Source organism: Neopelma chrysocephalum, unplaced genomic scaffold (genome assembly GCF_003984885.1).
Source record: "Neopelma chrysocephalum unplaced genomic scaffold, ASM398488v2 Primary Assembly neopelma1_98, whole genome shotgun sequence".
In the NCBI taxonomy this organism is placed as follows: domain Eukaryota; kingdom Metazoa; phylum Chordata; class Aves; order Passeriformes; family Pipridae; genus Neopelma; species Neopelma chrysocephalum.
The window spans coordinates 2,375,268-2,390,951 of record NW_020897761.1 but is presented as its reverse complement, the minus strand read 5'-3'; the positions used below and the strand labels follow the sequence as shown (position 1 = coordinate 2,390,951).

Genomic DNA, 15,684 nt, shown 5'->3' with positions numbered 1-15,684 from the left:
CTGATTGTACTCCAAGGCCCACTTAGCCTGGTGAGGAAAAGACTGAGTGAGGATCTTATCAATGCCTGTATGTGCCTGAAGGAAGGATGTCAAGAGGATGGAGCCAGGCTTTTCTCAGTGGTGCTGAGCAATAGGGTGAGTAATAACTGGAACACAGGAAGTCCCACCTGAATGTTAGGAGAAACTTCTTTACTGTGATGGTGAGTGAGCACTGGAACAGGTTGTCCAGAGAGGTTATGGAGTCTCCCTCACTGGAGATATTCAAGAACCATCTGGACTCAGTCCTGTACTGTGCTCTAGGGGATCCTGTTTGAGCAGAGAGGTTGGACAAGAAGACCTCTGGTGGTCCCTTCTGTGATTTCTGTGTTTACCCGTTCTGTGATTCTTTGAAATGTCACTTTTTTAATGGCCAGCCCTGAAAACACACCTGGGCAGTCCTGAAATGAAACCCTTTCCCTCTCTCCGCTTGGGCAAACTTCTTGCCTTCAAACCAGGTCCTTGGCAGCACCTTGGTGCTGTGTGTGGTTGCTGTCAGCACATCTGCTTAGGTCATGATGAAATTTCATAGGAGACTCCACTATGCCTGCCCTGGACAGACCAAGTTGTCTTGCTTCGTCAGGTCTGGGACTGAGGCACAACCTTGGAGACCCTCCAGTGGGAAGAGGGGAAAGAAAGAAAGAAGGAACTCCTCTTAGAGCAGCAGCGACCAGTTTCCCTTCCAGGAGGAGGGATCTGCTCCCCAGGTGTGTATTTGATCCTGCTGTCTGTAATGCCATGGTGTCAGGCCTGGCAGGGCTGCCACTGCCCTCCAGGTTTTGGGCATTGTCGTGCCTGGGGTCTCTGATGCACCCTGTAGCAGAAGTGTGCTGGTCTGTGGCTCTGCACTGTCAGTGGGAGTGGGAAGGGTTCTGTTCCTGTGGAGTGTGTGGAGGAGAGTTTTTGTGACCTCTCCCGCACTGTGGGATAGATTCTGCCAACATTACATCCCTAGAACGTCCTGAGCTTTCTTGCTCCGGCCACTGACACAACACAGTTGTGTTATGTTGAGCATCATGTCCCATTCTGTCGCTGTGGCTGCAGTCCCTGTTACTGTCACCTCCATGCACATAAGGGTGTGCAGCAGCCCTGGAATCGCCTCTGTGCAGAGGAGGGTACCTGCGGTGGGCACAGGCAGCGCTGGGGCAGGACAGTGTCCCACAGTGACCCCAGGAGCGGGGCCACCTCACGAGGTGGCGCTGTCAAATCAGGAATGTGAAGCTGTTCCCAGCAGCAACAGGGCTCTGCATTCTCAGCATCGGGCTTGTGACTCCACAGTGGCAGTTAGTACAGGGACAACTCCAAATTAATTGTGGGGCTGGTGCTGGGTACCCCAATGGGACAGTCCTGGGTCTCTGGCACTGGCACACTCTGTCACCCCAAGCAGGGGAGCTCGTTTCTTTGTGCATGGCTGGGCTGCCCTGTGCGAGGAGGACAACTGGTGCTGTAACAAGCCAGGAGGGACACGACAGAGATTTGTGAAAGTGTGTCAGAGATCACACCTGAACTGCCCATGCACACACATGTGCCCTGGGAGGGTCACGTCCTGTCATGCTGCATTAGTTCACAGAATTCTAGAATGATTTGGGTTGGAAGGTTTCACTGACCCAGCCTGGCCTTGAACACTTCCAGGGATGGGGCAGCCACAGCTTCTCTGGGCAAACTGCTTCACAACCCTCAGAGTGAAGAATTTCTTCCTCAGATCTAATCTAACCCTGCGGTGTTTCAGTTTGAAGCCATTTCTCCTTGTCCTGTCACTCCACGGTTGAAACTGTTGGGTTGAACAGCAGTGGGTGGTTGTGCTCGTCCCCGTGGTGCTCCTGGGATGCACATTGTCCTGGTGACAATGAGGAGATGTTGCCCTTTGGGTGATGCTTTCTTTTTGGGGTGTGTGGACTTGTGACCTGCTGCAGGATGGCTTGGCAGTGCCTGTTCTGTGCCAGCTGCAGGGATGGCTCTGGGATGGGGCCAAGCACAGCCCCTTGGGATGCACACTCACCTTCCCTTGGTCGCAGCCTGGGCACACTGGCTGGTCACTATGCCAAAAAACAAATTGATATGGGAAGGGAGCAGCCATGGGCCACAAAACATCTGCTTGTCCTAGTGGTGCCAGGCAGAGCTATGGGAAGGAGTAGCTCTGATCATGAATTCATAAGGATTTGTGCTGTTAAGCCCAAAAGATAAGAGGAGGGGTTAGGGAGGAGCTGGAGTAGTGGCTGCCTCACACATGAAAAACTCGTAAGTACTCAGGGAAAGGTTGAAATTAAAAATATATATTTTCCGCTTGGCAACTGACCAGTGGGCCAGTGAGATCCTCAGAGGCTGGTGTAGCTCCTTGGGTGCTCATCTGGCTCTGGACTGACCTCAGTGGGACTGTGATGGCTTCTGCCAGGAAAGGACCAAGGACTGTGAGCAAAAACAGGCCAACGTGGTTACTGTGGGAGGGTGCAAGGCAATTTCCATGGGATTTCTCCCCAAGAGGAGACCCCAAGAGGTCTGGCAGGATGGAGCTCTGTTCAGCCTGGCTGCAGCTTCCTGGGATTTGCTCAGTGCATGCACGGGCACATCTGCCCTGTTCATCTCCTCACAAAAGGAGCTGACGCGAGCTGTGTGGCTATTTACAAAAAAACCAAAAAAGGGTAAAAAGAGGCTTAAAAAAAAATAGGTGGACACATGAGCACAGCCCAGATTTAGAAGGGGGCTTGGAGAGGAGCGCAGAGTGGTCAGACTCCATACAAAGATAAGGGCAGGGTTGCAACACCAAAGACGTCAGGAGCTCTGCCCAAACCCGAATTATCCACGTCCTCTGTCCTGGTGTGGTAAGCAGCCCACCCTTGGCAGACGTAAGGCCGCCAGTGGCAGAGGCTCACGTTCCTGGGTCAGCAGAGGGGATGGGGCTGGGTTTTTTTATCCTTGCCCAACATCAGCTGTCACAGCTTCCTGTGGTGGCAAAGTCCAAGGCTGCCCGACCGGGGGGTCAGCATCACCACCTGCAGTCACTGGCCACTCACAGCCTCCCCCAGCAGCCCAGCCTGTCCCTTTTGGTGCCACAGGGAGGGTGGGGGCTGTTTCCCTGCCAGATGTAGTCAGTACCCAACCCTGAACACCTCGGCATTGCTTCTGGTCTTAGGTCTAGATGGTCTAGAGCCCTGGTAATCTGGAAAACTCCAGCCTGAGTGCACAAACCTGCTCTTCCTCTAGCATAAGTACTATATCCCCAGAGTGAGATTTTGGAGGGAAATTTGGGGGTTTTTTTGCCCCTGTACAGCCCCATCCTGTTCTCATATAAATAGTTTAGGATACCTCAAAGACTGCCACCAATGGGTGTGACCCTTTAAAGCCCATAGCACCTTAAAACTGGAGTTGCCCAAGGTCTCAGGTCTGCTAACTCAGCTTTAAATATTAACTGCTTTCTTGAATATACTATGATTATTAGTTTATATACATGATTTTCACGCTTGGTCTCCTGGGTGCATAAAACCTGTTTGCTCAGCAAGGACATCATTGGTATTTCCTTACATTAATTACAAGTATTTTTGAGCTTGTTGCCATTTGTCTGTGGTTTCCTTGCTTGGGATTGAACATAAAGGCTGGGCTCTGTCCCTTACACCTGGCAGCCCCTGCAGCAAGCTCTGCCTTCACTTGCCTCTTCTCCAGCTGAAGCAAAATCACTGGTGTAACCTTATACAAGCATCTGGGGCTGCTGACTTCATCAGCCTGGGTTAAGCATGTGTTGTGGCAGGACAGGGACCTAATTCAGCCACAAGGGAGGGATATGGACAACGGCACTTTGCTGTTACCTTTTATAATTTACAGTGTCAGGCCTGGATTCACCGTTTAATCCACTTAGGTAGCACTTTGAGGATTTCTCTACTCTCACTTATGGAGCTGCAAGGTGTATTAGGCTGAAATTAATCTGCCAGCCACAGCTAACGCAGCTCCAACCTAGCTGGGGGTGCATTTAACAGTGTGAACAGTGCTAATAAAAAAAAAGTGAAAAAAAACCCCAACAAAAACAACTCTGCCTATGCACACTGTGACCAATTTCCAACTGCGGGGAAAGGCATGTGCTGAGCGCTCCCTGGGATATTCTCCACCCTTGTACAGAACAAACCGAGCCAAGCAATTTCTAGGTCTCAAATCCCGCCTGCCCCTGACGTTCTCATCTTCCAGCTTCCCCTGGTCGCTGTTGAGGGCGAGCACGTGCTCCCAGAAGACGCTCAGCCCCTGCACAAGGTCTGAGGAGCAGAGCCGGTGGCAGGTAGGTGCTGCCTGCCAGGATTGCTGCCGGATTGTCCCGGAGCGGGCGGCAGCAGTGCCCCCCTCCTTGAAGAAGGGGGGTGCTGGGGAATGAAGCAATGCCCTGGTTTCCTGTGAGGTGTGGCAAGGTGGGCAGTGGGCACGGGGACTGGCACCCAGGTGGCTGAGAAGGGGGTGCAGAGGGAGGTGTGAGCATCTGGGGGGGTTTAAGCAAGGCTTTTTCAGGTGCTCTGTCCCCAGGAACCTACAAGCGTCACGGGCACATGGTGCAGGCAAGCTGCATGGGGGAGGGAACTTTTTTTTTTGACTTGGCATGTGCCTCTGCACGTTTTATTAATCTGCTTTCCTAAACTGCCCTTCTGTGCAGCCCAGGTGATCTCCTCTGCCGCTGAAATCCCTCTGGTCACCAGCCCGTGGCTACCCTTGACCCTGGCAGCATCTTCAAAGGGAGCATGGGCCTGCTGCGGGGTGTGCAATGTTTGCTCACGCACAGGGCCAGCAGCTACAGCCCCCCTGCCTTGGGGGGTTTCGTCAGCCTCCTGCAGCGCTCCGGGGGAGACCGGTCGGCCACTGCTGCTTGCACAAGGTCAGTCCCCCCAGTGCACTCATTCCCCCCTGGTGAGCTCCCTGTCCTCAGTCAGTGACTGCTGGGCCACTCTGAGCTGGGCAACTACTGAATTAGGCGCTTGCTCAGGTGTCAGGTTTATTTTTCCAGCCCTTGTGTTGCTAGTCCTGGGTAAAAGGGGCTGCATCTCCGACTCCCCCAGCTGTGAGCCCCTCCAGAGCCCAGGGCCCAGTGATGGTGGTGGGCGCATTGTCGTGGGTCCAAGCAGAGGCAGCTGTGCCCAGTGGTGGGCAGAGATGGAGGTGATGCAGCATCAGGCCACCCAGCCAACGTCTGGTCTCACTTGGATGCATTTCAGTTCTTTATGCAAGGCCTCACAGCCCAAAACACCTCCCTGGATGGGTCTGGAAGTGGTATAGCTGATTTTGGGAATGTCTCAGCCATTGGGCATAGGGAGTGGAGAGATACTGAAGATGTCCCTGCTCATTGCAGGGGGATGGACTAGATTACCTTTAGGTCCCTTCCAATACAAACCATCCTGCTCATCCCTCCCAGCTGTGCCATTGCTGGAAGCTGGGGCATTTTGGGTGCATCAGGCCTCCTGCTGGGATCCAACCATCACAACAAAATGGGCTGTCACATCACAATTCCTGTCCCTGTGTGACATCTCTGTTTAAAGAGAAAAAAAAAGGCATTCCTTTCTATTTAAGAATTTTTTTTTAGTGCTGGTGAAAGACAAATGGGTACCTGGGCTTAGGAGTCTGGGTCTACAACCTGCTGGGGTTGAGATACCAGGATCTGTGGTGAGGGGCCACCCATGGAGATGGCCCCAAGCGCTGGGAAAAAGTCCCAGCACTCCAGGAACAAAGCCATCAGCCACCTGCCCCAGGGCCAGAGATACAGGGACATTTCATGTGCTACCTTTTTAACCCTCAAATTATCACCCCTCTCTCTTTTTTCCTTCCTATGGTGTGACATTTCTGCATTTTAAGGCATTCCCAAATTTATGAGGCTGCACTTTCTGGAGGTCCCTGCAACCAGGCCTGTTTGCTAAGAGCAAATTGTTCAGGGCAGCTGGGGAGGACATGAGGATAGGGATAGAGTGGGACACGTGGACAAAGGACGGATCACAGCAGCCCCACCAGTGGAGAGGGAAGACATGATCCTTTACTGCTTGGCTGCTGGCTGGAGTTGGAAAAGAGCAGGCATGTCTCATGCTACCTGTGAGAAACTCATCCTGGTCCCCAAACCTATCCCACAGAGCGCAGGGTCCTGGTCCTGAGGGTTTGCACAGCTGCCTTGGAGGCAGGAGGCTGCAAAGTCCAGCCTGCCTGGCCCTCCCAGCAGCTCACCAGCCACTTTCCAACCTTGGCACTTCTCTCAGGATATAAACCACGCCGGCGGGAAGTGCTGGGGCAGGAGAATAAAGGTGTTCCCGTGAATTAATAGGAGGAAGAAAGAAAAACATGTGCCAGTTGGGACTCGCCCCTAGAGCAGGACATTGTCTCCGGCTATGCCTGTGGAGCGGGGCCCTTTGAAGGCGGATTTAAATCCACTCGTGGGACGTGTCACCTGTTGGCATCGTGCCTTCCCCAGCTCCCCGAGGAGGTTTTTGTCAGCGGCAATGAGGGTCACTGGAGCACGCAGCTGGGCGAAGGCACAGCCTGAGCCGGCTTTCCCAAAAAAAACACACAGGCTGGAAGGGGAGGAGGGGAAGGAAGGCTGGCGGTAAACAAGCTGGGTGAGCCCTGCGAGGCGGCCCGGGAACGCTCCCCCCTCCCTCCCCCGCCCCGTCGGCTTCCCGGGAGAGGGCGCTGAGCCCGCGGCTGCCGCTTCTCCCCTGGCTCGTAAACATGTTGTGCAGGGCGAGGGCAGGGGCTCGGGCATGAGCCACCCACCCCAAGCCCGCCGGGGCCGGGAGCTGCATCCTCCCACCCTTGCCCACCCTGGGGGTCTCTCCCGGGCCGGGGTTTGCTGCTCGGCATGGATTTATGGGACGGAGAGGAGATGTTTACTTTGCAAGCTGCCTTTGCTCCCCGCTTCCCTTCGGGGTTGTTTGGAGCTGCCCAGCCCCGAGGTTTGGGCGGCAGGAGGTGACCCCACTCTGAAGGAACTTCCACCTGTAGACACTTGGGCTGGTTTGCAGCCAGCTCTGGCGGACAAAGTTACAGGGAAATTAGCAGGTAGCAAACATATTTCCAAGAATTTGGAAACTGTCAGAGCTCTCAGTGTCCCGATTAAAGAAACACTCTGCAAACCTAGGGAAGAGGGCTGGACGCTGCTTTACGTTTCCCGTGGCTTGACAGCTCCCCATTATGGGAGCTATTTTGGGCCTCGGCAGCAGCTCCTATCTACTTCCTTTTGCTTCAGCTGAGCTGTTACATTTGGGTGACCACAGCTGAACTTGGGCAGAACGTCAGATCCTGAGCTCATTTCGGTGGGTAAAACACTGCGTTTGTTTATGTATTAAAAAAATTTCTCTACGCACAGGGTACAGGAACTGAGGTGTTGAGAGGAGGCAGTTTCTGGGGTGCTGAGGGGAGGCAGTGGCTGTTGCAATGGTTGGTGGCTCTGTCTTGCCCAAGCAATTCCAGGAGGAGAAAAGTACCTGATTTTCACCTCTGTTCTGGACAGCCTCGGGGGATTACCACACACTGATGGCTGCTGCGAGGTGGTGGTGAGGAATGAGCCGGGTTGTCACCAGAGGCAGGGTGGGGATCTGGCTCTCGAGATGGGCAATAAATCAAGGCTCCATTTTAGCCAGCACTTCTACCTCCTCCCCCCTGAGGATCCGGCTCTCCCTGGCCATTTTCCCTGTGGATTGTGGATGTACTGTGCCTGTGTCTGCGGTAGGGCGGCTGTTGATGGTCAGGAGGCTCCAGCTTCTCGAGGAATAGCAGTTTGGTGCCATGTCCCCGAGGCTGGCATGGGGCAGCCCAGGAGCCTGTCGCCCCGGGGCAGGCGTGTGGGTGGCGTGTGCTTGGCCTGGGACCTGCGTGTGCGCGCAGCGGGTGGACACGGGTGGCAGCTCCGTCTGCTCGTGCTGGCGTTGCTCTCCTGCCCCTTGGATCCGGGCAGGGAGGTGCAGAGGGCTGGACAGGAGATGGGACAACAAGCGAGCTGTCGGGGTGGAAAAATACTGGGCAGTGCCTGCAGTTTGCTGGGTGCTAAGTGGGTGCTCCTGTGGTGGGCCTGGGGGATTTCTCCTCCCTCGAGTGACAGTGACCGGTCCTTGTGCTTTGGAGTGAGGGTCTGCAAATCCAGGTGCTGGAATCTGTCACCTGCTCCAGGAGGAAAAGCGGGGCATTGAGGCTGTTTTCCCTCTCCCAAACGTGGTCACCGAGCCAGAGCCTGTGCCCCGGGCTCGGCGGGGCTCCGGTCCCTCCTTCTCTCCCCCCGTTTACCCAGGGCGGCCGGTTTCCATCCCTGCGAGTTATGCCAAGGCAGCCGCTAATGTAAACCCTGCGGAAAGCCCTGGCTCCGCTCCCGCCTGCCCAGGGACCAGGGGTTGTTTTTCTGGGCGGCTAAAAGGACTTAAACCACCCCCACGACCCCCCTCCCCCTGCATTCTGCCCCCTCTTCCCTCTGCTTTGCGCACCCACCCACCGCCTCCACGGGGTGCGGGGCGAGGCGGGGGTGCTCCCCCTCTTCCCCGGGGGAGGCCGGGCCGCGGTGCCGCCGGAGGAGGAGGAGGGAGGCGGGGTGGTGTCCCGGTCCCCCCTCCCGTGTCCCCCCCGTCCCGCCCTGCTGCCCAATCCGTGCGGCGGGGCCGGCGCTGCTCCGCCATAAAGGGGCGGCGGGCGCGGCCCCGGGAGCCGAGCGTGGGAGCCCCGCGCCCGCCCGCACCGCCGCCGAGCCCAGGTACCGGCCCGGGGGAGGGAGCGAGGGAGGGGGTCCCACTGGCCGCCACCCGCCGCAGCCCCCCGGGGACACGAGGGCAGGGGGGGCAGCCCCGGGGCTCCCCAGCGGCCAGACGTTCCAGGGGAAAATGCCTCCTTTGGGGGAAGAGGGGGGTGAGGTGTGGGGGGGGAGGAAGTGGCAGCTCGAGTTTTCTGTTGAAAACATTCGCTTTGCAGTTTTTTGGTTTGGGTTTTTTCTTTCCCCCCTCCACGAGGCTCTTCAGCTGGTCGCTGAAGAAACGTGGGGACATCCCTCCCTGCCAGGAGATGCGCGCGTGGGTGATGCTTCTGGCAGGGGAATGGGACGGTGGGAGCTCCCGCGGGGAGCGGGTCGGCTGGGGAGGGCTCAATCCGAGCCCCCCTTCAGGGGAACAGGATGTTGGAGCGACTTTCCAAGTCACTCCACATTTCCAAACTCAGCATTTCCAAGCTCCTGAAAACACGCGTGGAGCCCGAAGGCTGTGGGTCTGACACGAGTGGGCTGGCTGGCAGGCTCCAGGATGTGCTGATCTGTGGGGATGCTGCAGCTCCCACGGACTGAGACCAGAGCCCCTCAGGCCTTCCTATCAATGCCTGGGGTGCTCAGGGCTTGTTTGTACTGCCTGTTGCTTCTCCTCCTGCCTTGGGGCCAGGTTTGGATAACCTCAGCTGGGCTGAGAAGGCAGCTGGGGTGTCCCAGCCCTCCTCGATGAGGCAGGTTTAGTAAGAAAGCCCCAGCTAAGCTTTCCTTGTATTAGCCTTGCTCAGGAGCAGTGATGAGTGTGGAGGTGAAAAGTTCATTCAGGGCTGAGGAGCACTTTGGAAGTCTGTTGCACAGTGGATGAGACCTAGTTTATTGGCAGGAGTTTGGGTTTAATGGGACTCTTTGAAGGGATCACTGCTCCTGGAGCAGGGCTTTCCTGGCTGCTGGCATCTGCCTGAGCTGCTGTGTGTTCTCCCTGAGGAATGACATGCAACCGCTGGCGATGGCAGCCAGCCCTGTGGCCGAGCTGTCTCGTGCTCCTCCCCGGTTGAGGGGGGTGAAAAATGTGGGAGCGCAGGAAGGGCTCACAGTTAGGGTTGGTTTTGATTCCTCCCTGCAGGAACCCCCTCGTCAGGACTGCAGCCATGGCCACCTCGGCGAGCTCCCACCTGAGCAAAGCCATCAAGCACATGTACATGAAGCTGCCGCAGGGGGAGAAGGTCCAAGCCATGTACATCTGGATCGACGGGACAGGGGAGCACCTCCGCTGCAAAACCCGCACACTGGACCACGAGCCCAAGAGCCTTGAAGGTGAGAGGGCAGGTGCAGGACTCGCAGCCCCTCACCAGGTGGAGAAAGGATGCCATTTCTCTCTTTCTGTGGCAGAAGGGTAGTTTTTAGGGAAGACGTTCCTCCTCACCCCCTTCTGGTTACCTCTTTGCCCAGATACCCCAGGGGAATGTTCCCAGCTCTCCAGATGTGGAGTTTTCAGTTGGATGCCTGGGGGCTGGGAGCCCGTCCTTGGTGCTGTGGATGGGGCTTTTGGCAAGGGCTGGGGGCTGTTGGCAGGGGCTCGGTGGCCCATTGACTCCCGAGTACTCGTTTTGGCCGGAAGTAGTTTGGCAGAAGAAAGTGGAGGGGAAAGAATGGAGCTATCCGGTGTAATTAAGAGCTTGTGTCCCTCAGAACAAACAGTCCCAGCTTACACAATAATAGCATTAGGATTTTCCCCAGGTTGCCATGGTGCTGGCTGGAGACAGTTATGAAATGAAAATACTGTGTGTGACTGAGCAGAATTATCTTTTTTCTTTTTCTATTTTTTTTTCCCCCTCTCCTTTACCCTTTTCCCTCTAAGGGAGTGGTTGGCACAACTCCTTTGAAATCATTGTGTTTCCCATCCTCCTGCTTTTCCCCTGGGATATGGAGGAGATAACATTGCCTCGGGTGGAGTTCACTGCTTCTCCCACTGTGCTTTGACCTGGAGGGCAGTGCACAGCCCAGAGGGGTGGGCGAGGGGCCACACTGGCCATACTCCCCCCATGAGATTCCACCCATATGTGATTTGTTTTCCCACCTTCTTCAGGCCATGTAACATGGATAAGGGTATTCCACGGCTCCCCTCATTCCCGTAGCTTGAAGATGTCTCGTGCTCTGCCATCCCCCAGCTTGCCCAGCTGAGGAGACGGTGTTCTGCTCATCCCTTTGGTTGTTGTGACATGGGAAATGTCCTCAGTGCTGCTCAGTTCGCTCGGTCTTGGCCAGCAGCCCAGCAACTTGTTATTTCCCAGGGTGGCTGAGGAGTTGTACTCTTCTGGTTTTGCTTATTTTGGTTTTTTTTTTTTTTGCTTCCTCCATTTGGAACAGAATCAGCTGAGTTGGGATTAAACCCATTGTAGGCCTGTTCTCTATAAGCATCTTCACCTCTGTCTTACTGGAAGGCGGCAGGGAGCTCATCCTCTGGTGTCCAGGGACCCTGGGTCAGTGTGGCTTGTTCCTCTCTCCACTCCAGATCTGCCTGAGTGGAATTTTGATGGCTCCAGTACCTACCAGTCTGAAGGCTCCAACAGCGACATGTACCTGCGACCTGCTGCCATGTTTCGGGACCCGTTTCGCAAGGATCCCAATAAACTAGTTCTCTGTGAGGTCTTCAAATACAACCGCCAGTGTGCAGGTGAATGGACGTTCTCCCTTCTCCTGGTGGAGGTGGTATTTCTGGGGAGGGGAAAGGAAGACCTGTCCAAATGCTGTCTGTGCCCTTATCATCACCCATGACACAAAAATAATCTGTGCCCTGACAATAAAGGGCAAAAAAAGTGCTGGTAGTGGAGAAAGGGCTGGGATTCTTCACTACTTTTGCTGGGACTCAAACTGTAAATGAAGTGGGAATGGGGAATGGAGGTGGAGGTGCTACTAAGCCTTGTGTCGCTTTTCCATTCTAGACTCAAATCTCCGACACACCTGCAGGAAGATTATGGACATGGTGTCCAACCAGAACCCCTGGTTTGGCATGGAGCAAGAGTACACTCTCCTTGGGACAGACGGACATCCATTTGGCTGGCCTTCCAACGGCTTCCCTGGACCCCAAGGTAACCTTTCGGGAGTCTGCACTGGACCAGATCAGGAGCGTTCGAACTGTAATCCCCGTGACACAGCTTCAGCTGAAAGATTGGAGGTGTTTCTAGAACCAGCAAGTGGCATGTTGGGAAAAATTAACCACAAGGTTAAGATCATTACAGAAAGGCTGAGGTGGGGATTGGCCACATCCAAATTTGCTGCTTGGTTTGTTAGTCTGCAGGGGACTTAAACCCGTGGGGGACTTGCTCTCTGTCAGTGTTCTACTCTGCTAGTTCTTCCATGAAAAACAGATTTTGGGGCTTTTCCGCACACCCCAAGCCTTTGGAGAGTTCTTTGCTGTGCGTGCTCGGTCTTCACTGAGTTTAAGCGATTTCCTTGTGGAAGCTGATGTTCACCTGTGCTGTTGCAGGTCCGTACTACTGCGGTGTAGGGGCAGACAAAGCCTATGGCAGAGACATTGTGGAGGCCCACTACCGAGCGTGCCTTTATGCTGGTGTGAAAATTGGAGGAACCAACGCAGAAGTGATGCCAGCCCAGGTAAATCATTTCAGATGCCTCATGGAACGAGACAGTAGTACAGAAAAATCTCAGGCAGAGGGAAACTGTGGCTGCCTGCACTGAGTTGTGTAGTTGTGTCACGGATCAGGGAGTGGGAGGTGCCTCACGGTGAGATAGTCTCCCACACCACTGAGCCTGTGACTCCTCCTCCTTGCAGTGGGAGTTCCAGGTGGGACCATGCGAAGGGATTGAGATGGGGGATCACCTCTGGATCGCACGCTTCATCCTGCACCGGGTGTGTGAAGACTTCGGTGTCGTCGTGTCCTTCGATCCCAAACCCATCCCTGGGAACTGGAACGGTGCTGGCTGTCACACCAACTTCAGCACCAAGAGCATGAGGGAAGAAGGAGGTCTCAAGTAAGTGTTCTGAGATGGGCCAGCGGCATCCGTGTACTGGGCAGCAAGATTTTGCAAAACTTTTGCCAACACAGGAGATGTTGCTCTAGTGTTGGATGTTAACGCTTAAGGCTTTCTTCCAGATGATTTTTTTTTTTGCTTGGTTGTTTTTTGTGTTTTGGGGTTTTTTTTAATACATATTTTGTATAACGCTACACTCTCATCTTGATGCTGGGTGGGCAGTTCAGCCAGCAGTACAGCTCCATCAGTGCTGACAAGCACAAGTGGCCAGGCTGCAACTGTTCCTAAAAGCCTGTCTGGCTCTTCATCTGCCAATGCTGGAAACAAAGAAACTCAGCCTTTTTTAAATTATTATCTTTTAATAATTTATTTTTTTTATAACTATAAGAGAAGGACCAATTTGCTTCTGTCTAGGCAAGGCTGTGGAAACAGATGCCATGTTTTCTTAAAGATGAAGATCTTGGAAATGTAAACCCTGAGTTCTTGTATGGGGCTGGTGTGCTGAGTGCAGTCGGGGGCCCTATGGCACTGGGTTGCAGTGGAGCTCTGTGGAGGGATTCCTCCTGGCAGCCCTGTTTTCTTGCCTTAATTTTGGTGATGCCCAGAGATAAAGAGCCAACTCGTACCTGTGTGAGCTTCACAAATAGAAACTTCAGTATTGAGAAATCCCCCCTCTGAGAGCAGGTTCCCCAGTGGCAGAGTGCCTGGGAGGTTTGGCTGTGGGTTGAACTGGTGGTGTCTCACAGACAGCACTCCCAAGGGATCCTGTGGGATTTGGCAACGAAGATCCTTTTCCAAGAAGCAGCTTGAGTCAGCAGTAGGAGTGGAGAGAAGCCCCATGTTGGGATGATCAGCAAAGGGGGTTGTGGGGCATAAGGCATCATCATGAAGTGGCTTGGGGACAGCAGTGAATCTTGTGTCGCTTCGACACAACAGCCCGGAGTGGCTCAGCTTGTCCTGTCCCTCAGACACTCACTGCGCATTCCCCTCTCCCTCCCTCCCTCCACAGGCACATCGAAGAGGCCATTGAGAAGCTGAGCAAGCGCCACCAGTACCACATCCGTGCCTATGACCCCAAGGGGGGGCTGGACAATGCCAGGCGCCTGACGGGTTTCCACGAGACATCCAACATCAACGAGTTCTCCGCTGGCGTGGCCAACCGCGGCGCCAGCATCCGCATCCCCAGGAAAGTGGGCCACGACAAGATGGGCTACTTTGAGGACCGCCGGCCCTCGGCCAACTGCGATCCCTACGCTGTGACAGAGGCCCTCGTCCGCACGTGTCTCCTCAACGAAACCGGGGACGAGCCTTTTGAGTACAAGAACTAAGCAGACTGCGCCCACAGACACCGCCTTCCCCCCGCTCTTCCCGCACCCCTAAACTTCCCTTCTAGATGTAATCCCAAGGGTACAAGATAACATGTTCTGTGTTTCAGTAACTCTTGTTGTCTTGAGGTGGGGGAGGAGGGCAAATTTAGTTTTATCGATGTCTGTTTGTCGTTGACTCCTCGGAAGGCGAGAGGAGGAGGAGAGGATGTTAGAGAACTTTTAACCACTGTTTTATTTTTTGTCTAATTCATGTGTACATCTGATGGGATCCAGTGGCTTCCAGGGACAGACTGCACACGCAGAAAGCCAGTAGGAAGAGTGGAGAGCTTAAAACTACAGCTGACTTCCCCGAGAGTCAGATGTGGGGTGTCAGCCCCGCTGCTGGCTCTCTGCAGACTAATGGTTCTCTAAGGTTGGTGCCCTTCTGCAGAGAAGGGAAGATGGGAGCTGTGATGGAGCCCCATGTGCTCCTGCCTGTATGGGGAGATGATGAGGAGATCATCACCTTCTGGCCACTTGGAGGTTTCTGGGAATCTTCTGGCATTGAGCTCAGCGTAGGAGCGTTGAGGAGAACTCCTGGTTCTGTCACTGGAAGTCAACCGATCTCTGGCTCATAACACAGAGTGAAGTAGTACTTTTCTATTTAAATATAAAAACAGCAAAAAAAAATTATATATGGAAGTGTTTTTTTCTTAAAAGAGATGACGTTCCAATGCCTCATCCAGCTGGAGCAGGCAGAGCTCTTGCCGGATGCTGTCGGAGAGCCTCCAGGTGGGACTTGAGGGTGAGCTTGGAGGGCTTGGTGGAGGAGACTTGGATGAGATTTGTTCCAGCGTGGAGTGGAGTTTGCAGGAGGCGGCTCCCGGAGCCGGTGGCCTGCAGAAGCATCACTGTAACTCGAGTGGCCACGATGCACTAACGAGTGTGTAGCTCAACAGGAGGAAGGTGTCCTGAACTAGGAGTTGACCGGTCAACTTCCCCGCCTTCCGGACAGAGCTGTGGGTGTGTTACCTTTCCAGCAGGGCTAGCATGTCACTAAAGCAGGGCTTTTGATAAAGGAAAAAAAAAAAAAAAAGAAGTTTTAGATATTTTTTTTTTCATAATGTTCTTAGTTTCTCAAACTGACTGGTTTTACAGAGACCGTTGATGCCACTGTTGTGTCCTGGCTCTCGGGCTGCCTGCCATCCAGCCGTGATGGGGGCTGGGAGAAAGGAGAGGCCACTTGTCCCCTCCCAGTCAGCCCTGGCACCCCCAGCTCGTTGTGGGGGGGTTCAAACGTTCCGGGATTTTACACTTGGGTATATTAGATGGTGCCAGTTATATTCCGTTGCATTTGGACTTCTTCCGAATAGTTCTGTTTTTTTAATAATAAAAAAAGAAAAAAAGAACAAAACCTTAACTCCGACTTCTGCAGCTTCTTTTTGTACGTGTGTTGCCTTCGCCATTTGAAGGGAGTTTGACTCTCAGAGTGTATAGATGGGGCTTTTCATTGTTGGGGTGTTTTTTGGGGAGACAGGGGTCTTCATGTGTGCTCTCAAGAAAATGGGGGTTTGTCAGTGGTGATTGGTTCTCCAGAGAGTGATGGTCCAGATGTGACTTGAGTGGGGTTCCTTTGGGAAGGGAAAAGACCTGGGTTTCTGAGTG

At 54.2% G+C, this 15,684-nt stretch overlaps 1 protein-coding gene across 3 annotated transcripts; it reads left to right on the top strand.

Moving 5' to 3' along the window:
* The first annotated feature begins 21 nt into the window (after positions 1 to 21).
* On the top strand, positions 22 to 15,439 carry GLUL (glutamate-ammonia ligase). 3 transcript variants are annotated; one of them, XM_027694544.1, is made up of 10 exons: positions 22 to 135; positions 620 to 743; positions 4,210 to 4,297; positions 4,664 to 4,882; positions 9,843 to 10,033; positions 11,232 to 11,393; positions 11,662 to 11,808; positions 12,207 to 12,334; positions 12,513 to 12,712; positions 13,722 to 15,439. In XM_027694544.1, exons 4-10 carry the CDS (start codon positions 4,749 to 4,751, stop codon positions 14,038 to 14,040), a joined length of 1,281 nt encoding a protein of 426 aa, XP_027550345.1. In that variant the 5' UTR covers positions 22 to 135; positions 620 to 743; positions 4,210 to 4,297; positions 4,664 to 4,748; the 3' UTR covers positions 14,041 to 15,439. The 3 variants fall into 3 exon arrangements, with proteins under 3 accessions (XP_027550345.1, XP_027550346.1, XP_027550347.1); XM_027694545.1 differs by lacking the exons at positions 22 to 135; positions 620 to 743; positions 4,210 to 4,297; positions 4,664 to 4,882 and adding an exon at positions 7,193 to 7,298 and having other exon boundaries at positions 13,722 to 14,597; XM_027694546.1 differs by lacking the exons at positions 22 to 135; positions 620 to 743; positions 4,210 to 4,297; positions 4,664 to 4,882 and adding an exon at positions 8,653 to 8,722 and having other exon boundaries at positions 13,722 to 14,709.
* The last annotated feature ends 245 nt before the right edge of the window (positions 15,440 to 15,684 follow it).

Excerpts from the sequence above, each read along its gene's own strand:
- GLUL (XM_027694544.1), top strand. The coding sequence starts at position 4,749 with ATGGGCCTGCTGCGGGGTGTGCAATGTTTGCTCACGCACAGGGCCAGC. Across the intron at positions 10,034-11,231 it reads CGAGCCCAAGAGCCTTGAAG|ATCTGCCTGAGTGGAATTTT; the intron begins GTGAGAGGGCAG and ends TCTCCACTCCAG. Across the intron at positions 11,809-12,206 it reads CGGCTTCCCTGGACCCCAAG|GTCCGTACTACTGCGGTGTA; the intron begins GTAACCTTTCGG and ends GTGCTGTTGCAG.